This window comes from Dama dama, chromosome 25, assembly GCF_033118175.1.
Source record: "Dama dama isolate Ldn47 chromosome 25, ASM3311817v1, whole genome shotgun sequence".
In the NCBI taxonomy this organism is placed as follows: Eukaryota; Metazoa; Chordata; class Mammalia; order Artiodactyla; family Cervidae; genus Dama; species Dama dama.
In genome coordinates, this window is record NC_083705.1 from 36379305 (window position 1) to 36402401 (window position 23097).

A 23097-nucleotide genomic window follows, 5' to 3' on the forward strand; every position below is an offset into this window, starting at 1 on the left:
ATGAATGAATATTAGGTGTGGATGAAGGAGAAGTTTGTATTCCTGACAGCCTAGTGAGAAACTCAGGGCATATTTTCCTAAATAATCCTTGTCAGAGAGCAGTGTGATTTAGGAATGTTATTTGTTAAAGGATATGAGAAACTGCATTCCACCTTCTAAGATTGTATTAGAAGTGATCAAATCTTTGTTCCATGACTTACTGGAGAGTTAGGCTCCTCTGTCCTTGAGGATTCTCTAGGCAAGAATACTGGAGTGGGTTCTATGCCCTCCTCCAGGGGATCTTCCCAACCCAGGGATCGAACCCAGGTCTCCTGCATTACGGGTGGATTCTTTACCATCTGAGCCACTGGGGAAGCCACCATAAATATAAAGCATGCATATATTATACAGTCTGTGGAATTCAGTCGGCCAGAATACTGGAGTGGGTAGCTGTTCCTTTCTCCAGGGGATCTTCCCAACCCAGGGATCAAACCCAGGTTTCCCACATTGCAGGCGGGTTCTTTACCAGCTGAACCACCAGGGAAGCCCCAAAGAGCAGTGTGATTTAGGTATGTTATTTGTTAAAGGATTATTTTATGAGAAACTGCATCCTACCTTCCAAGGTTGTATTAGAAGTGACCAAATCTTTGGAACATGGTATATTGGAGAGTTAGATTCTGCAAAGTACTTTTTAAAAAAAATTAGGCAATATTGTAAAAGTGGTGTGTAGCTGAAGCAACAAAAGTGATAACTTGCTTTGGTAAGATTTTTCATACATGTTAGAAAAAGAAACAACTAGAAATCTAATCTTGCAAATGGAATAACTTTTTAAGCAGAGAATTAAAAAATGTGGTATAAAAGAGGCCCAAGTTTAATTTAAAGTTTTCAGAATGCAGTCAAGTTTACAATAATGAGCCTTTCTGCTTCTCTGCCTTGTTTGGTAGAGTTGGGGTGGTCTTCCTGGGACGTAATGTCTCTGTCCTAAAGTCAAAGAGAGAATAGCTGGTGTTTAAAAAAAAAAAAAGAATTTTTAAGGAGAGTATGACAGGTGGAAACAGAAATCTTGCTTTTTTGATGAAAGTTTTCGAAAGAAGAGATGAGTGACAGAGCAAGACCGAAAGTCAGTTTGGCCGAGGGCAGACTGGACTGCCACCATAGCTGGAAAAGAGAGGCACAGACTCTCCTGTCGATCCGTTGTGTGTGCCCTGTCCTCTGGCAGCTGCCACACTCTCTTCTTCCTTTTTTTAATGTTCTTTATTATGGTCTCTGTCCCTTTTTGTCCTCTCATCTTCTCTCTGCCTTTCTATGCCTTTGTTCCACCCCCCTGCCCCCCCCGGTACTTTTGTCTAATTCCTCAATGTCTTCATTTATATTTTATAAAGAAATTACAAATTGTAGGATGAGAAAAGCTTTGTTTTTTAAGCTCCTTGATGTAAAGCAATAGGGATTTTTCAGTAAAAAAAAAAATAATATAGAAAGATGGGAAATGTTGGTACATTTAGTAGCTCAGTGTATTTCTGAATGTCTGTGGACCATAGAAGACCTAGTGAATGAGCGTTTCCTGAAAACGTTATTTTTCATTAATAGTATGCAGTACAGCATTTTAGCTGTTGTGTGAAGTAGCTTTTAGGCAGTCATTTAACCTTGATAATAATATGTAATCACATGTTCTTTTTCTTACAGCTGCACCTTTTACAAGTCTACCTGTCCAGGAAGAAATTATGACGACAAAGTACTCTAATCTTTCTTTGGAGAGTCATAACATATCAGTGACTGGTAAATGCATCATGTTTCTAATAATTTAATAACCAGATAATTTTTTATATTTAATTAAGCCACTGTATTTTCCTTATGGAGTACTAATCTCTACTCACAGTCTGGAGGAAGAAACACACCAGTACCTAAAACAGTTTATAATATAGTGTGATGAGAGTCGAATGTGAATAGGGCATTGTGCCCCAGTGCAAGGAGGAGGCAGGCAGTCCAGCTGGGAGGGTTAAGGAAGGCTCTCTAGAAGAAGGACACCTGGGGAGAGGGGAGGGTTCATTTTAATTTGCAGATACGCTTCTGTTGTCTTCACACCTTGCTGGTACAGCCATTCAAGTCACTCTGCCTTGAGAGGGGAATTTATGTATCTACTGGAAAAACTTTAGTCAGAAAGATCAAAGATGTTATCTATGAGTCAGGGACAGTGCTGTGGGAAAAACAAGTAAAGAATCCTGAAACAAAATGCAGGTCTGCTTTTCCTCACAGTTTTGGATTCCAGTGTTTTTAAAAGTAATCTAAGACTTTAAGTAATCTAAGACTTAACATCTAAGACTTTTAGTTAAATGACTAAGAGTAGTTATCTGTTTTAGTAACAATATTAGAAATGTAATTAGAATTCTAAACCTGTTTATTAAGTCACTGATAAGTTTTATCCAAGTATATGTCCAGTCTTTAACTGTCCTCTAGTCTTAAGAACAGTTTCTCTGTCACTGTTTAATATGAGTAAAAGGTGTGCCCTCCCTGGAATCTGATACCATTGGAATGTTCACAGTGAGTTTTCTGACAGAAGAACATCTCTATGACTTTGTGCCACTCCTGTTTGTTTCTGGATGTCCCCATTCTAGTATCTGGAGTGTGTTCCTTCTTGTAAAATGGACTCACCACACTCCTGTGTTGCTGCTTGTTGTTTACCTTTCACAGGTTCTAGTGTTTGGTTTCCTTTGTGAGGGCGGAGTGTTTCTTTAAGAGAGATTTAGGTAAGGACATAAGTTTGCAAATCTATTCATTAACCTGGTAATGCTGGCAGGAGACGCCCCTCATGTATCCTGTATAGCTGGAGCTCAGTGAAAAAAGGATCAGGTGCCCACTGGAAGAGTAAAAATGGGACTTTTAGTTGATGTCAGGCTGATTATTTACTTACTTAACCTGTTTGGAGGGTTTCGCTCCTAACCACTCTTTTGTTCTGATAACTGCTATTAAAACCAGTGTTCCTACAGTATTCAAGAGAGCAGGTGTTCACAACTGTCCATTACTCACTGTCTGCCTTGGCCTGATCAAATTGGAATCAGGCTTTCCTTTTCCTCTCAGACCCCTGAACTTCGGCTTGCCCCCAGTCTGAGCAAGCAATAATGCATGACCACAGTCCAGTGGTGCTGTCTGCTTTTCCCCACTCGGTTGCCCCATTTCTTCTTAAAAGTTCTTTCCAGTCTTACCCCTCTGTATAAAAGAAAGGTGTTTTTTTCTATTTGACACTGAGATGCCTGTAGATCCAAAGCTTGTAGCATTTCCCCGATTACAGTAGAATTTTTGGAATAAAGACTGTCCTTATTTGGGCTTCCGTGGTGGCTCAGTGGTAAAGAACCTTCCTGCCAATGCAGGAGATACGGGTTCTATCCCTGGGTCAGGAAGATCCCCTGGAGAAGGAAATGGCCATCCACTCTAGTATTCTTGCCTGGGAAATCCCATGGACAGAGGATCCTGGTATGCTGCAGTTGTGGGGTCACCAAAGAGCTAGACATGACTTAGCAACGAAAAATAAAAACAAACAAGGCTGTACTGTTCCATAGCTGGAAAACAACAGCACAGACTTTCCTGTGCATGTATTGTGTGTTCTCTGTTCTCCAGCACCCAGTACATTCTCTCTGTCTTCACTTTTTATGTCCTTTATTATGATCTGTCTGTCCTTTTTTGTCCTTCCATCTTCTCTCTGCCTTTCAATGTCTTTTATTTTCTGGCACTCTTTATCTAATTTCTCAATGTCTTCATTTGTGTTTTAGAAAGAAATTACAAATTGTAGGATAAGAAAAGTTTTTTTTTTTTTTTTTAAGCCAATTGATACAAGTCAGTAGGGATTTTTCAGGAAAAAAAATAGAAAGACTGGAAATTTTGTTACCTTCATTAGCTCAGTGTATTTCTAAATGTCTATGGAGCATATAAAACATAGTGAATGAGAGATTCCTAAAAACATTTTTCATTAATAGCATACAATATAGTATTTTAGCTGCTGTGAAATAACTTTTATGCAGTCATTTAACCTTGATAATAATATGTAATCACATGTTCTTTTTCTTACAGCCGCACCTTATACAAGTCTACCTGTCCAGGAAGAAATGATGACAAAGTACTCTAACCTTTCCTTGGAGAGTCATAGCATCTCAATGACTGGTAAATGTATCATGTTTCATGTTTCAAATAATATAATACCCAGATAATTTTTATTTTTAATTAAGCCACTGTATTTTGCCTTATGAAGTACTAATCTCTGCTCACAGTCTGGTGGGAGAAACACACCAGTATCTCATACAGATAAAATACTGTGAGGTGATCCAGTGCAGGGAGGAGGACCATTGCAGCTGGGAGGGTTAAGGAAGGCTCTCTAGAAGACAGACACGGGAGGAGAGGGGAGGGTTCATTTTAATTTGCAGATACTCTTCTGTTGTCCTCACACCTTACTGGTACAGCCAATCAAGCCACTCTGCCTTGAGAAGAGAATTCATGCATCTACTGGAAGAATTTCAGGCAAAGAAATTAAAGATGTTATCTATGAGTCAGGGACAGTGCTGTGGGGAAAACAAGTAAAGAATCCTGATATCCAGATCGGCTTTCTCTTTTCACAGTTTTGGATTCCAGTGTTTTAAAAGTAATCTCAGAGCCCTTTAAATGACTAAGAGTAGTTACCTGTTTTAGTGACAATATTAAAAGTATGATTAGAATTCGAAAACCTGTTTATTAAGTCACTGATAAGTTTTATCCAAGTATATGTCCAGTCTTTAACTGTCCTCTAGTCTTAAGAACAGTTTCTCTGTCACTGTTTAATATGAGTAAAAGGTGTGCCCTCCCTGGAATCTGATACCATTGGAATGTTCACAGTGAGTTTTCTGACAGAAGAACATCTCTATGACTTTGTGCCACTCCTGTTTGTTTCCGGATGTCCCCATTCTAGTATCTGGAGTGTGTTCCTTCTTGTAAAATGGACTCACCACACTCCTGTGTTGCTGCTTGTTGTTTACCTTTCACAGGTTCTAGTGTTTGGTTTCCTTTGTGAGGGCGGAGTGTTTCTTTAAGAGAGATTTAGGTAAGGACATAAGTTTGCAAATCTATTCATTAACCTGGTAATGCTGGCAGGAGACGCCCCTCATGTATCCTGTATAGCTGGAGCTCAGTGAAAAAAGGATCAGGTGCCCACTGGAAGAGTAAAAATGGGACTTTTAGTTGATGTCAGGCTGATTATTTACTTACTTAACCTGTTTGGAGGGTTTCGCTCCTAACCACTCTTTTGTTCTGATAACTGCTATTAAAACCAGTGTTCCTACAGTATCCAAGAGAGCAGGTGTTCACAACTGTCCATCACTCTCTGTCTGCTTTGGGGCTTCCCTGGTGGCTCAGATGGTAAAGAATCTGCCTGCAATGCAGGAGACCCAGGTTCGATCTCTGGGTTAGGAAGATCCCCTGGAGAAGGACTGGCATCCCACTCCAATATTCTTGCCTGAGTTTTCCATGGACAGAGGAGCCTGGTGGTCTACAGTCCATGAGGTCACAAAAGAGTTGGACATGACTGAGCAGCTAATACAACACCCTGTCTACCTTGGCCTGATCAAACTTGAGTCATGCTTTTTTCTTCCTCTCAGACACCTGGACTTTGGCTTGCCCCCAGTCTGTGCAAGCAGTAAATGCATTACACCATTCCAATGGTGCTGTCTGCTTTTACCACTGGGTAGAAGCTTCATTTCTTCTCAACAGTTCCTTCCAGCCCTCTTATCCTGTCTTATAAAAGTGTTTTTTTTTCCTATTTGACATTGAGATGCCTGTAGATCCAAAGCTTGCAGCATTTCCCCTATTGCAGTAGACATTTGGAATATAGTTGTTCCTTATTTAAGTCTGGATTTGATTTTACTCAAAAAAAAAAAAAAATTGACCTTAACTTTGGGTTTCTCTTGTGGCTCAGCTGGTAAAGAATCTGCCTGCAATGCAGACCTGGGTTTGATTCCTGGGCCGGGAAGATCCCCTGGAGAAGGGAAAGGCTGCCCACTCAGTATTCTGGCCTAGAGAATTCCACGGACTGTATTACAGTCCATGGGGTTGCAAAGAGTCGGACACAACTGACCGACCTTCACTTCACTGACTTACCTTTACTTTCACTTTTCTTTGAAACACAGCGTCTCTGAGCTGTGACCGTTTTCATCATAGGCTGTTGTTCTGGTTGCCTTTCCATCTAAAAGTTTGGTTTTAGGAACTGCTTTTATTGAAATATAGAATTTAAATCTGAAGGTGTACTTAAGTTTATTAGGAACCATAGGCTTTCTTCTCGGAGAAGGCACCCCACTCCAGTACTCTTGCCTGGAAAATCCCATGGACGGAGGAGCCTGGTGGGCTGCAGTCCATGGGGTCACTAAGAGTCGGAAACGACTGAGCGACTTCACTTTCACTTTTCACTTGCATGCATTGGAGAAGGCAATGGCACCCCACTCCAGTGTTCTTGCCTGGAGAATCCCAGGGACGGGGGAGCCTGGTGGGCTGCCGTCTAGGGGGTCACACAGAGCCGGACACGTCTGAAGTGACTCAGCAGCAGCAGCCGGCTTTCTTCCTATTGTTATCACTAGGATTTTTAAGGTACTTCATAAAGACAATGTTTTCATGTATTTTCACCTTGTTTATTTGAATTGTGCTTAACAACATTTCTGTTTTGTTGCTTATTATTTTTTCTTTTCCTCTGGCCTTTTTAACATCTCTTTGGGGACAAAATGTCTCTTGTAGAGAGATCTAAATGTGGACACTGGTTGCAGAGTGGACCCCAGTTCATAGCATACTGTCTCACAGATGCTTGAGACTGAGAAACAGGTCCTGTGCCTTGGAGAGTGAACAGCATGACCTTTGAGTCATGATAGCAAATTGTCTACTGGTTTTATGTTTTAAAAATATTGCTAGTAATTTACCTAACAGATACAAGGTAATGTCTAGGTGCCAGGTGTGTATTTTTACACATAACTGAGCTTAAACCTCATAAGAACCCTAAGCAATAGATATTGCTACTATCTGCAACTTGCTCATGAGGAAAAAGAAGCACTGAGAGACCAAGTGAGCCTACCACAGTCACAGGTGGTAAGTTGGGAGTTTGATTTTCAAACCAGACTCTCTGGCACCAGGGGCTCTACTATTAACCATTATACTATGTACGCAGCCTTTCTTTTCTTTTTTTTTTTTCCTACGCAGCCTTTCTTAACGCCCAGTTACTCATTTCTTTCAATAGAGTGCCTAATATAATTATACCTATTTTAAGGAAACTTAGCTTTGTTTTTGAGACTATGGAAAAAGTTTCAAAACCAATGAAAACGAGGTATTTTAATTGCTCCTTGCTCAATAGGTTTGTCTTGGAAATCACGCTTGCTAAGATAGTGGATATATTTGTAAAAGTATAACTGACTTGACTAAGAATAAGGTATGCTTTTTTCCCAGTTGTCTGATACCACTGGGTTTCAAAATTGATCTTTTAACAATGGACTATTTTTATATCACTCCGCTAGGTTCCCAGTGTCAATATTCGGAAGTCATTGTTTGCATTTCAGCAATCAGAGTGTTTCTGTATTGTTTTATTTTTTTCTTTCTCTGTGTATGTTATGGTGATTGGTGTCTCCATCCATGTGTTACAGTTTAACCAAAGAGGTTACAATTAAAACATCTGCTGGCAGTTTTCTTGACTACCCTGGTAATGTTGGCATAGGCTGTCCCCACTGGCACATTTTATTTACCATTTTAAGATGTGATTAGCTGTCCTGGCAAGGACCTGATGAGACAGGGAGGCAGACAAAGCAGGCATTGGAGGTACAGATGAGTATATTAAAGCACAGAGTAAAATTTGGGAAGATTAGTCCAGGTAGGGAATGGCAGCCATGTTGTTTAGACCAGCTAGGCCGGAAGTCTGGGTTAGGACTCAGATTCCAGGTTCAAGTGACTGGTCAGTGAGTTGGAGAAAATGTAAAGAACTGATGTTGAAGCTGAAACTCCAGTATTTTGGCCACCTTATGCAAAGAGCTGACTCATTTGAAAAGACCCTGATGCTGGGACAGATTGAGGGCAGGAGGAGAAGGGGACGACGGAGGATGAGATGGTTGGATGGCATCACCGACACAATGAACATGGGTTTGGGTGGACTCTGGGAGTTGGTGATGGACAGGGAGGCCTGGCGTGCTGCAGTTCATGCGGTCCCAAAGAGTCGGACATGACTGAGCGACTGAACTGAACTGAACTGAAAGAAATGAGTGTCCCTTACATTTGGCTGCTCAGACGCTTTGTTGCAGAGAAGATCTGAGAATGATTCCGGTGAGGCGTACTTGTTTAGGATGTTTCTCAGAAGCAGATCACCAGTTATCAAATCTTAAGTAGACTGTTGATGTACAGAGGAAAAGGACTGTGAATCCTAATATACACAGAGAGTGAAAGAGAAGGTGGAAGAAGGATCCGTCATAGTAACACAGTTGATAATAGCTATCAGCAGCTTTTTTTGCACTAGAGTGTCTCATTATCATAAACACTGACATTTTGGGCTGGATAATTCTCTGTTGCTGGGGTCAGGGGGATGCATGTTTGGGGGCACTGTAGGATGTTTAGCATCATCCTTGGCCTCTCTCCACTAAATCTGAGTAGCACCTACCAAGTTGTGACAACCAAAAATGTCTCCAGATATTGTCACATGTCCCCTGGTAGACAAAAACATCCTCAATTGTAAACCACTGCTTGGCACATAAAAACGAATAGCTATATTATTGTTCCCTGTCCCCTCAGCGTGGGGAGACAGATGATTTAATAATCACAGGGTTGTTAACATTTAATAAAAAATTTCACCTAAAGGTTAGATGATGGTGCTGAACATAAGTGGGACAGGGAACCTGATCAATTAAAAGCCTTTTCCCTGCCCTTTTGCTGATTTCAAATCCTCCCCATCTTTGAGAATTAAGTTAAAAGCTATGTCCCCCATAAAGCACAAATAGAGAAGTACTGTTTCTGTTTCTCTGATATGTATCCAGTATTTTTAAAATTAATTTTGAATTACATAAATAAAAGTGAATTCATTTTAAGAAATACTAAAATGTTATTTCTAGCCCACAATAAATTAGAGACTCTGACAGTTCTCTTGACACATCTAGAAAATCTAAAATATAGCAAACATTCATTCTTTTAAATATAAAATCTTTTAAGTATATAGCTAAGTACTGCCAAAAGATATAATCAATAAACCAGTCTATAATAGAAATGGAAAAGAGTGTTATTTGAGCCAAATGGAAGACTATAGCCCAGGAGACAGATTCAGGAAGCACTTGAATTGTGTTCCACTGGACTACAAAATGGGGAAGTTTATAAAGGCAAACACCGTAAAATTAACTTGTTTGTCAAGAATTATAATTAGACCAGGGATCCAATTGTGGATTGATGTCATATTAGGTTTCCTTGTGTTTGTTGCCAAGGCACTTGAGTTCTCATAGCCACAGACTTAGAACAAGGCCTTGAATTTAGGCAAGGAGGGGAGTTGGAACTGAAAAGCCCCAGAAAGCTGGAGCTGAAAACCCTCAGAATTCTATAAACACAGAGAAAGGATTCACATAGTGTAAAAAACAGCTGGTTAGCACAAGGAGATGCTCAGCTGGCCTCTTGGTTTTAGCCTTGTTCTGCACCGAAACAAAAGACTTCCATGAGTTTTCTAAGACAAGAACCTACTCTCCCTGAGGCTGGAATTCAGATTTACGTCACTTGCATGATACAGGAGCTTCCAACCTGAGAAATAACACAAAAATGACCCCTGACAGGTGATACTTCTGCAGGAAAGCAAATGAAAAACATCTGTGGAAGAAGGAGTTGTTCTCCTTGGCTCTGCAATTCATATTTGCACCTGCTTGCAAGACAGAAATGTGAAGTGCAATGAAGCAGTTCTAACACTGAGCGTCCACTAAGGAGCAGTAGGACTACACCTTCCAGAACTTCAGACTCTAGAATAGGGAAGAACGTGAAGGAAGAAATACTTGAAACATGAGAAAAGAACATTATGCTATTAAAAAAAATTCTGTTAGGGCGTATCTGTATAAGGTGATGGATAATCATTTTCCAATATATGTAGGTCTAGTCATTATGATGTATGCACTGAACTTACACAGGGCTGTATGTCAAGCATATCTCAGTAAAACTGAAAGGGAAAAAAAATCACTTCTGAAAAATAGCTGAATAGAACTTCTGGGGATAAAAACGAAACTTGTCAGACTTGACTATTCACTGCCTCCATTCTCAGATCTCTCTCTTTTCCAGTGGTAACCTCTGTTCAATGTATGTGTTTATGTATGTAGTAACCATAGAAACTTTATAATGTTTTTGGCTACTCTTTAATATTAATAGTATAAACCCATATGTATCCATCTGAAAATTGCTTTTTTTTGGTCATCATTCAACATTAATTCTGGGGGTTCTAGCCATATCATCTATGCATGTAGCATGTTCTTTACCTGTGTGCACAGTATAGATACACAGGCTTGGGTTTTTTTCTCTTAAGAGACCTTAGTTTGCCTGAATTTTTTTCTAATGTAAGCCACAGAGTAACAGACACTTCTACATATCTCTTTCTGGGCATGGTGGTTTGTGTTCTTCTAGGATAAATACCACAAAATAGAATTGCTGAATTAGAAACTATGCACATTTTAATCCCTACTTGCAAACTGCCCTCCAAAGTATCTTGATAATTTACTCCTCTCCCCCATTTGCATATTTGAGTATAGTTTTCTCTAGATCCTGACCAGACTTGATAGTAAACTCTTTGCTATTATGAGCATGAAAAGGTCTACCCGTTGTTTTAATTTGCATTCTGGAGTTAGACATACATATATATGTGTGCATTTATATGTTAATATCATTTATTCACTTGTCTATGGGGCTTATGAAAAAAGTGAAAGTGTTAGTTGCTCAGTCGTGTCTGACTCTTTGCAACCCAAGAGATGGTAGCCTGCCAGGCTCCTCTGTCTGTGGAATTCTCCAGGCAAGAATACTAAAGTGGATAGCCATTCCCTTCTCCAGGGGATCTTCCAGACCCAGGGATGGAACCCCGGTCTCCTGCATTGTGGGAAGATTCTTTATTGTCTGAGTCACCAGGGAAACCATTGGGCTCATATGGTCTTCAGTTTACACAAATGAGACAGCTCTAAATTTTGAGTAGCAATTTTTACTTTTTATAAAAATTGCAAATATTCTTTCTTTAAAATTTTACATGGTTTTTTATTGTGTATTAAATTTTATTTACACACCTCTGTTAATATTTTCATAGCGTTTTTTAACTTTCCATTTTTAAACCATTTAAAACATGGTTTTTTTGTATTGTGTGTGATAGAACACTAACTTTATTACATCGATGTATTATTTTATATAGACATATTATTTTATATAGATATTTTATATATGTTGCTAATGTCCCCAAATCCTTGCCTGAATAGTTCTTTTTTTTCCTTACTATTTTGAAATACCACCCTAGTCATATTACAAATTCCCCTATGCTATTTTGTTTCTCTACCGTTTCAATGTTTTTCCAACTTTTAGTAGCGCTCTACAAAGTAATCAATGATTTACCTTGTGAACTGATGTACTACCACGGATGCATGCACATGTCAAGCAACACCCACAGGTAATAGATGTGTTACACTTTAATGATTTCTCTTTTACAACCCATTAAAAAAAACATCTGGTGGTAACTAAGTTGATTTCCTGGTCCACTAATTGTTTCCAACTTGCAATCTGAAAAATTCTGCTTATTTTATATCATTGATTTTCTTGGTGTTTTCCAGCATCACTAACAAATTAATATTACTTCTTGAAACATTATACTTTTGTTAGTTTTTTCCAAAAAATAGCTTTTCCTAATTCCTGTACTTTTACTCTTTCAAGTGGATTTTTTGTTTGGAACCAAGTTCCATAAAAAATACTTTTTGGATCTGACTGATTTTTAACTGAATCTATGGATTATTTTGGGGGGAGAATTAGTATTTTTATAATACTCTGTTGTCAGCTGTGATTTAGATCTCATTTGACTTGGAGTATCTATTTAGTTAGGCATAAAGTCTTAGACTCTCTAGTCTTACTCATTATATGTAACTGCAACCTCATACATACCCTTTGATCGCCCCATCCCCACCCCTCTTCTGTCCCTCATAACACCAACATTCTGCTCTCTGCTTGTTTGAATTCAACTTTCTTTTTAGATTCCACATATTAGTGAAAGGGCTTCCCTAATAGTTCAGTTGGTAAAGAATTTGCCTGCAATGCAGGAGACCTTGGTTCGATTCCTGGGTTGGGAAGATCTGCTGGAGAAGGGACAGGCTACCTACTCCAGTATTCTTGGGCTTCTCTTGTGGCTCGGCAGGTAAAGAATCTGCTTGCAATGTGGGAGACCTGGGTTTGATCCCTGTGTTGGGAAGATTCCTTGGAGAAGGGAAAGGCTACCCACTCTAGTATTGTGGCCTGGAGAATTCCATGGACTATAGAGTCCATGGGGTCACAAAGAGTCGGAGATGACTGAGCGACTTTCACTTTCATATTAGTGAAATCATATAGTATTTTTCTTTCTCTTTCTGGGTTATTTCACTTAGCAAAATGTCCTTAATGTACTTAACTCTTTTTAATAAGAGTATCTATTTTTAAAGCATGTTTGAAAACACTGTCCTATGTGCAAAATTTTCATTGGCTTTTTCCATTTGTTTCTTTTTTTAATGCAAGAACAAAGTAGATTTTTATTTCACATGATATGATTCCTAAATGAACCCATTAAGGTCTAACTGTTGTCATTTCTCTGAAGGTTGCAGATGGCTTAAAGATCCACATATTTTTTTTCCCCTTCCAGTTTTATTGAGGTATCATTGACATATAGCACTGTTTAAGGTGTACATCATAATATGACTTATATACATCATGAAATTATTACCATATAAGTTTAGTGAATATCCACCATCCTATGTAGATAAAAAAATTAAAAGAGAGTTCCCTAGTAGCCTAGTGGTTAGAAATCCAGGCTTTCACTTCTGTGACCCAGATTCAATCCCAGGTTAGAGAACTGAGATCCTGCAAGCCATGTGGTATGAGCAAAAAAAGAAAAAGTTTCATTATGATGAGAACTGTTAGGCTTTACTCTCTTAACAACTTTCATATATAACAAACAGTAGGTGTTAATCATATTCATCCTGTTGTACAGGATAGCATCCCTTTTTGTTGTTGTTGAGTTGCTAAGTTGTGTCCAACTCTTTGCCACCCCGTGGACTGCAGCACACCAGGCTTCTCTGTTGTTCGGTATCTCCCAGAGTTTGCTCAAACTCACGTCCATTGAGTGGTGATGCCATCCAACCATCTCATCTTCTGTCATCCCCTTCTCCTCTTGCCCTTGATCTTTCCTCACATGAGAGTCTTTTTCAATGAGTCTGCTCTTCACATCAAATGGCCAGAGTATTGGAGCTTCAGCTCTAGCATTAGTCCTCCCAATGAATATTCAGGGTTGATTTTCTTTAGGATTGAATGGTTTGATCTCCTTGCTGTCCCAGGGACTTTCAAGAGTCTTCTCCAGCACCACAATTCAAAAGCATCAATTGTTCGGTGCTCAGCCTTTTTTATGGTCCAACTCTCACATCTGTACATGAATTGGAAAAGTCATAGTTTTAACTATATGGACTTTGTTGGCAAAGTAATGTCTCTGCTTTTTAATATGCTGTCAATGTTTGCCATAACTTTTTTTTCCAAGGACAAGTGTCTTTTAATTTTATGGCTTCAGTCACTGTTTGCAGTGATTTTGGAACCCAAGAAAATGAAATCTGTCACTATTTCCACTTTTCCCCCATCTATTTGCTGTGATGTGACGGGACCAGTTTCTGTGATCTTAGTTTTTTGAATGTTGAATTTCAAACCTGCTTTTTCAGTCTCCTCTTTCACCCTCATCAAGAGGCTCTTTAGTTCTTCTTCACTTTCTGCTATTAGAATGGTATCATCTGCCTATCTGAGGTTGTTGATAATTCTCCTGGCAATCTTGATTCCAGCTTGTGATTCATCCAACCCGGCATTTTGCATGATGTACTCTGCATTTAAGTTAAATAAGCTGGGTGATGATATATACCCTTGACATATTCCTTTCCCAATTTTGAACCCAGTTCATTGTTCCATATCTGGTTCTATCTGTTGTTTTTTGATTTGCAGGACAGTAGAGGGGGCACAGTCATGTTAAAATCAGTTCCCATACCTGCTGGATCGCTGGGTAGGCGATCCACAAACTGGAGAACAGTAATGCCAAAGCATTTCTCACAATGTTATGAAGGTTCTGAGCTCCACATTAGACTTCCCAACCTGGGGATACAGCAAAGGGACTGGGAGTCCCCAAGGAATCTGACTCTGAAGGCCAGCTAAATTTGATCATAGAACTTCCATGGGATTCAGGGAAGCAGAAACTCTTGGAGGCCACAAACAAGACCTTGTGCAGGGGGCCCAGGGGAAAGAAGCAGTGACCCCACGGGAGACTGAACTAGACCTGCCTGTGTGTGTTTTAGGGTCTCTTGTGGAGTCATGGGTTAGCAGTGGCCTGCTGTGGGGACCGGGACACTGGCAGCACCAATCCTGGAAGGCACGTGTTGGCATAAGTCCTCTTGGTGGTCAGCATTAGCTCTACCATAGAGCCTGTAGACTCCAGGACTGGGTCGCCTCAGGCCAAACAATTAACAGGGAGGGAGCACTGCTCTACCTATCAGCATACAATTGGATTAAAGATTTACTGAGCATGGCTGTGCCCATTGGAGCAAGACCCGGTTTTCCCCACAGGCAGTCCCTCCCATCATGAAGCTTGCACAAGCCTCTTATCCTCATCCAACAGAAGGCAGACAGAAGAAGCAAGAAGTACATTACATCCCTCAGTTCAGTTCAGTTCAGTCGCTCAGTCGTGTCCAAATCTTTGCGACCCCATGAATCGCAGCACGGCAGGCCTCCCTGTCCATCACCAACTCCCGGAGTTCACTCAAACTCATGTCCATCGAGTCGGTGATGCCATCCAGCCATCTCAGCCTCTGTTGTCCCTTTCTCCTCCTGCCCCCAGTCCCTGCCGGCATCAGGGTCTTTTCCAATGGTCAGTTCTTCGCGTGAGGTGGCCCAAGTACTGGAGTTTCAGCTTTAGCATCAGTCCTTTCAATGAACACCCAGGACTGATCTCCTTTAGGATGGACTGGTTGGATCTCCTTGCAGTCCAAGGGACTCTCAAGAGTCTTCTCCAACACCACAGTTCAAAAGCATCAATTCTTAGGCGCTCAGCTTTCTTCACAGTCTAACTCTCACATCCATACATGACCACTGGAAAAACCATAGCCTTGACCAGACGGACCTTTGTTGGCAAAGTAACGTCTCTGCTTTTTAACATGCTATCTAGGTTGGTCATAACTTTCTTTCCAAGGAGTAAGCATCTTTTAATTTCATGGCTGCAATCACCATCTGCAGTGATTTTGGAGCCCCCCAAAATAAAGTCTGACACTGTTTCCACTGTTTTCCCATCTATTTCCCATGAGGTGATGGGACCAGATGCCATGATCTTAGTTTTCTGAATGTTGAGCTTTAAGCCAACTTTTTCACTCCTCTTTCACTTTCATCAAGAGGCTTTTTGGATCCTCTTCACTTTCTGCCATAAGGGTGGTGTCATCTGCATATCTGAGGTTATTGCTCTTTCTCCCGGCAATCTTGATTCCAGCTTGTGTTTCTTCCAGCCCAGCATTTCTCATGATGTACTCTGCATATAAGTTAAGTAAGCAGGGTGACAATATACAGCGTTGATGTACTCCTTTTCCTATTTGGAACCAGTCTGTTGTTCCATGTCCAGTTCTAACTGTTGCTTACTGACCTGCATATAGGCTTCTCAAGAGGTAGGTCAGGTGGTCTGGTATTCCCATTTCTCTCAGAATTTTCCACAGTTTATTGTGATCCACACAGTCAAAGGCCTTGGCGTAGTCAATAAAGCAGAAATAGATGTTTTTCTGGAACTCTTGCTTTTTCGATGATCCAGCGGATGTTGCCAATTTGATCTCTGGTTCCTCTGCCTTTTCTAAAACCAGCTTGAACTTCTGGAAGTTCACGGTTCACATATTGCTGAAGCCTGGCTTGGAGAATTTTGAGCATTACTTTACTAGCGTGTGAGATGAGTGCAATTGTGCGGTAGTGTTGATCATTTCGAGTTACATCCCTAGTACTTATCTATCTTATAACTGGAAGTTTGTACCTTTTGGCCACCATCCTGTTTCCCTTCCCCCCACCCCCGCCTCTGGTAATTACAGGTCTGATACCTTTTTCTATGAGTGTGTTTGTTTTTACAGTATAACATTACAACACTATTTTAGTTCCTGGTGCATAGTACAGTGATTATATATTTCTCTATATTTCAAAATGATCAACACTATAAGTCTAGTAAGTCTACACCATCTGTAGTCATAAAAAGATGTTACATTATCATTGGCTATATTCCCCACACTGCATATTTCTCATCTGTGACTTCTGTATTTTGTAACAAAGTTTATACCTCTTAATCTCTCTCACCTAGTTCTCTCAACCCTCTACCCACCTCTCCTCTGGCAACCATTTGTTTGTTCTCTGTATCTGTGACTATGTTTCTGGTTGGTTGTGTTTGTTCAGTTGTTCTGCTTTTTATATCCCATATAGAAGTGAAATCACTTAGTAATTTTCTTTCTCTGACATATTTTGGTTTGCATAATACCTCTAGGTCATTCATGTTGCAAATGGAACTGTCTTTTTCTAACTTACTTTGGTTTGCATAATACCCTCTAAGTCATTCATGTTGTTGCAAAATGGCAAGATTTCATTATTTTTTTTTTAAGGCTGAGTGATATTCCTCTGTGTGTGTGTGTGTGTGTGTGTGTGTGTGTGTGTGTGTACATTACATCTTCCTTATCAGTCATCTCTTATTGAGCACTTAGGTTGCTTCCATATCTTGGCTATTATAAATAATGCTGCAGTGGCTATAGGGGTGCATATATCTTTTAGAATTAATGCTTCTCTTTTTTTTGAATAAATACCCAGGAATGGAGTTTCTGGATTGTTTTGTGTTTCTATATTGAATTTTTTGAGAAACCTCCATAGTGTTTTCCATAATGGGTGCACCAATTCACATTTCTGCCAGTAGTGCACAAGGGTTCCCTTTTTTCCACATTCTTATCAGTACTTGCTATTTGCTGTCTTTTGGGTAATAGCCATTTTGATAGATGTGATATCTCACTGTGCTTTTGATTTGCATCTCCCTTTATAATTAGTGATATTGAGCATCTCTTCATGTGCATGTTGACCATCTGTATGCCTTCTTTGGAAAAGTTTCTATTCAGATCCTTTGCCGATTTTTCATGCAGTTTTTTTTTTTTTTATGTTGAGAAAGGTTCATATACGTTTAAAATTTTAAGACTGTATTAGGACAGAGGTAAATTACTCTATGATTTAAAGAACATTCTTTTTAAAAATATAATTCAGAAACTGAGCAAATAAGTACGGTCTGAGAAATATAGATGTTATGGATGCTTTTATAACACAGTGAAACAGCAGAAATGCATTGTACTTGTGGCGTTTTGGGGAAGTTGAAACATTGTCCATTGAGTTAAATAGACAGACTAGTTTTTTGCTAACCAAAAATATTTCCATGTTAGAGATAAAACTTTTTACATGTTTTCAGTGCTTGTGATTTCCTCACGGGAAGGAAATCAGGCTGCAGAAACACTAGCATATATAAAAAGCAGTGAGATAACAGGGCTTGGAGAGTGACGTGGCAAGAAGAAAGGCTACACTGCACTTTTAATGGAAGCATTTAGTTGAAAGTATAAATGTTTAAAATATGTTGATCAAGGTAAAATGTATTTTCTTTTTCATTTATTTTCTATCTGTATGAGGTGATGGATGTCCCTTAAACCTTTATGGTAGTCATTTCATAGTGTACATAAATCGGAACATTATGCTGTAAACTTATTATAGTGTTATATGGCAATTATGTCTCAAACTGGAGGAGAACAGAATTTTTAATTAAAAATGTTAATCACATCATTCATCTAGTAACACACTGCTGTATTGCTTTGTTGTTTAGTTGCTCAGCTGTGTCCGACTCTTTGCTACCCCATGGACTGCAGCATGCCAGGCTTCCCTGTCCTTCACTATCTCCTGGAGTTTGCTCAAACTCATGTCCATTGAGTCAATGATGCCATCCAACCATCTTGTCCTCTGTAGCCCTCTTCTCCTCCTGCCCTCAGTCTTGCCCATCAGCAGGGTCTTTCCCAGTGACGTGGCTCTTCCCATCAGGTGGCCAAAGTATTGGAGCTTCAGCTTCAGCATCTGTCCTTTCAGTGAATATTAAGGGTTGATTTCTTTTAGGATTGACTGGTTTGATCCTTACTGTCCAAGGGACTCTCAAGAGTCTTCTCCAGTACCACAATTCAAAAGCATCAATTCTTCGGTGCTCAGCCTTCTTTATGGTCCAGTTCTCACATCTGTACATGACTACTGAAAAAAACCATAGCTTTGACTATATGGACCTTTGTTGGCAAAGTGATGTCTCTGCTTTTTAATACATTGTCTAGGTTTGTCATAGCTTTTCTTCTGAGGAGCAAGCAGAAGTATATTGCTATGTTATAAATTTGTTTCATCTCTGGTAGTGTTTTCTTTCATTTAAAATCTTGGTTCAATAGTTTGAAAGTGATGAAGTTATTTCCATTGTCATGAGCATTTCACATCTTTGAGAGCTGGGATATACTGTTTATTGGTTATGAGAATCTGGACTCAGCCACACCTAGGTTTGAGAATCTCTGCTATTATCATCTTTATGCTTGATTTTGGGCAAGATAGTCAACCTCTGCTTGCTTTAGCTTCCTCATCCATGAAATAGTGAGAGAATAATGGTACTTAACACTGTTGAACTGCTGTGAAGATTAAATGATATAATTAATATATAACTTTTAGCAACATACATGATAACTTTGTTATATTCCCCAGTGAGATAAATGGTGAGAGGAAAGAAGTGGGTAATTATTCAGCAATTACTATGTTATATGACTACTCCTTTTCTCATGATAGCTCATTTCATCCTTTCTATTGTCTCATAAAATATGTATTGTCCCATTTTATAAATGGGGAAATTGAAGTGTCCAATATACTTTGTTTTGCCCTTCCCCTACAAGAGCCCCTAACATCAGGCCGCTCTCTTGTGAAATGGGGGAATGATTCATATCCTAACTTCCTGCTATGTTGGGAGGCTCCAGTTAACTGCATCACCAAGAAGAGCATGGTGCCCTGGAACCACCTTCTGGAACATAAATATCTCTACACTGCTTCCTGCTAGGAGTGATAACGGCACTGCGTCTCCCTGCCAGTTCTCCCCAGGAAAGTTTGTCATCAGCCTATGAGGGGCCAGAGGTATAATGCAAGAATCAAATAGCCTTTTCTGGGTTCTCTGACCTTCAGCATCTCTTGCCCTGCAGCGAGGCCCGGCTCTCCTCGCTCTGAACAGGGGAACCCTGCCGGAGTTAAGACGGGCTGAGCGGCATTCAGGATTCAGCAGGAATAAACTCAACTCCGACCTGGGAAAGAGATTCACAGATGTCTACAAAGACTTTATCCCTGAAGCAGAGTTTTGTCAGATATGAAAGGGTGTTTTGGAGATTTGAATGCTGGTGCATCTATCTGCCACATCTCCTAGACATTTTGACTTCCTGAGACTTTCTTTACAAACTAAGCTTTCCTTTCAAAAATGAAGGAGGGGAATAAACCAAACTAGTTCAGTCTTCTGAGGAGCCATGCAGTACCAGCAAAGGCTGTGACTGCTATGAGCAGAGACTACAGAGACGCAGACCCCTCCATATGTGTGGAATTGTGTAGTGTTTTTCCTGTGGCTGCCGTATTTCACATGGTGTGGTGTCCATGGGCATGGTATCCTTGGAGTTCATCAATGTTGTTGTATATTGCTGAATGAATTACCTTCTTTTTTAAGGCTGAGTGATGTTTCACTGTTTGTATATACCCCATTGTTTTTGTCTGTTCATCATTGACGGATGGATGGGGTGTTTCTATATCTTGGCTGTTGTGATATGAGGTATCCAACATAGTCAAATTCAAAGAAGCAAGGGCTTCCCTGGTGGCTCAGATGGTAAAGAATCCACCTGTAATGCATGAGACCCAGGTTTGAGCCCTAAGTTGAGAAGATCCCCTGGAGAAGAGAATGGCTACCCACCTTAGTATTCTTGCCTGGAGAATTCCATGGACAGAGGAGCATGGTGGGCTTCAATCCATGGGATCACAAAGAGTCAGACACAAGTGAGTGACTGACACTTTCATGGAAGCAAAGTATATAGTGGTAGTTGCCAGGGGCTAGTGGGAGGGGGAAATGGGGAGGTATTAGTCAAATGTACTAAGTTTCAGTTATGCAAGATGAGTAAGTTCTACTGTACACCAGTGTGCCTACAGATAAGATGGTAGGTCTCATGGTAAGTGTTCTTTCTATGATTAAAAGAAAAAGAATACCCCCTTTTTTTTGGCAGATGAAAGGTATCTAATCAGAGCAGATAAATAATCCAAGTTTTGCTTTAGAAGGACAACTTTGTTGTTGTTATAGAGAACAAGTAGAAGAGGAACTGTAGTCAAGAGAAGTTAGGAAGTCATTTTTCTGGTCCTGGTGAAAGATAATGAAAGTGTAGGGGAGGAAAAGATTTTCCTGGACCCTCTTAGGGGGTCCCTGACTGGGTCTGAAAATTAAACTGAAAAAATTGATTAATAGGAGAAAAGCATGAATATTAATTTAATGTAAGTTTTATGTGACACACATCCTTCAGAAGGAAATGAAGACCCAAGGAAACAGTTAAATCTGCATATTTTTATGCTAGGCTTGATGAAAAGTGGACAGTTGTAGGAGAATATAATAGAGGGTATGAGATACATTTGATAAACTGGGAGAAATTTACAAAATCCTGTTGTTAGAATTCTTCTATGTGTCCCTTTGTCTTTAGAGATAAAGATGCTCCTTTCCCCCAGGTACGAGAGGGCACCTCTCCATCAGGGTTTTATGAGCTGTTTCAGGAGAGGTGGGCAAGGGGAATGTCAGTGACCTTCCTGCTTCTGCTGTTTCCACAACCTCCTGCAGCTTAAGGTATTTAGTATACCAAGGTGACATATTTTGGGGGTAGCGTGTTCTCAATCTCATCAAAGCCCCACAGTAAGGGGGATTAGAGACAACTGGGCAAATCTGACATTTCAGAGATAAAAATCAACTGAATTCTACTGGATGCGATTTTCTTAGGGGTCAGGAGAAGAGAAGGCTAAGGCATCTCCCTTGGCCCTTTTGAGTTTGAAGAACATTTGGAATATCTAGATTTAGATGCTCAGTAGACAGCTGGAGCTGTGGGCCTGGAGGTCAGGAAGAAAGTTTTGAATGCAGCCAACAGTTTTACAAATAAAGGATATTAGAAATAATAGTTGAGTCCAACCTGGGAAGGTCAAATTGAAAAGTAAAAAGACTAGCGAGCAGAGTCCCAACGGAGACCAACATTTAGGGGTAGTTGGAAGAATTAATGTACACATTAATTAATATACACATTTTCACAATGTTAGGATTGTGAAACAGGAGCAAAGTTAAGGGAATTTCAGGTTTCCCAGGTGGCTCAGTGGTAAAGAATCCTCCTGCCAATGCAGGAGGTACAGGAGACACTGGTTCGATCCCTGGGTCAGGAAGATCCTGTGGAGAAGGAAATGGCAACTCATTCCAGTATTCTTGCCCGGAGAATCCCATGGACAGAGGAGCCTGGTGGGCTACAGTCCATGGGGTCACAAAGAGTTGGACACGACTGAGCGACTCAGCACATAGAGGTAGTCTCTGGCAAAATCTGATATTTCCAAGACATCAGACAAAACATGAGCTTGGAAAAGAAGTCATCAGGTTAAATAGGCCATTTTTAACCCAAGAGAAAGCACTTTCTCTAATGTGGTAAGATAGAATATTCTATATTGAAATGAGGGTGTGGGTGAAGATAGAGACTCTTAGGAAGAAGTAGATTTCTTTGACAGACAGGACTAAGATTTATGGCTGTCCTAGAGCGAGGAAAATTTACAGAAAACAGAAGCTCAGCTCCAAATACAGCAGATCTAGAAACATTTTCTCCTGTTATTAGTATCTAGTATAATTTGTGCATGTACATATGCTGAAATGTATAAATCTCTTCAGTTTTACCTGACTCATATTTTTTTCTCCTGTATAATTGGATTTTGTTAAGGTCTTTCCATACCTAGGAGTTTTGTTTTGTTTTGCTTTTTGGGCATAAAATTCAATTCAGCAGTGTTGGAATTACATGGGTTGTCATTTCAAGCATGTGCTCACTCACAAAGCACTTCACACTAGCTGTACTTCACTGTTTGAAAAACTGCACCTAGCCATTGCTTAAAGAAGCCTTTTTGTAAAGTTTTAAATGTAATTAAGAGTGCTGTTATGCTGTTTTAAATTCAGTTTTTTTTCTTTCTACATTTTGGCTTTGCATTACACTTTCAATGATACTATACTATTGAACATGAGATGGAAAAATGTGTTTCTATAAAGCAATGTCCCCTCCCAAACCCACCCCTTTCCTTCCCAGTTGAAGTAAGCATCACTGTTCTGATTTTTATATAGTCTCTTCCTTGCTTTTTAAAATTGTTTTATCACTTAGATGTACATCCCTAAATATTATAGTTTATTTTACTTTTTAAAAAATTCATGTTTTAAAATGTTTTCCTATTCTCTGTATTTCCTAAAAACTAGTAATTGGACTGAGAGACTTAAGTTTTAGGGCTCCCTTCCACTTTATTTATTTATTTTTTTTGGACAAACATAATACTTAGGTAATGGGGTGTTCCTCTTCAGGAGACACACAATTCTGTTTTTGAGATGATTTCAGCGATTGATGCAAAATGCCTGTTCCTATGATTTCTGCATTTATTTGTTGGAATTCTATAAAGAGAAAGTTATCCTTCTTTATTATTTGATTACCAGTGGTACAATTATTATAGAAAGAGCAGTGTGCCTACTTTATTTTTTTTTATTTACCACTGTTCAAAATTTTAATAAGTTGGCTCTACATATCTTCCTAA

At 39.7% G+C, this 23097-nt stretch overlaps 1 protein-coding gene across 3 annotated transcripts in view; it reads left to right on the top strand.

The window, feature by feature from the left end:
• Positions 1-23097, top strand: part of EMB (embigin) — a 118685-nt gene that overhangs the window by 73334 nt on the left and 22254 nt on the right. For all 3 annotated transcript variants that reach the window (XM_061129823.1, XM_061129824.1, XM_061129825.1), the window contains exons 2-3: positions 1663-1755; positions 4042-4131. In XM_061129823.1, coding sequence (XP_060985806.1) covers positions 1663-1755; positions 4042-4131 — 183 coding nt within the window. The remainder of the gene's footprint in view (positions 1-1662; positions 1756-4041; positions 4132-23097) is intronic.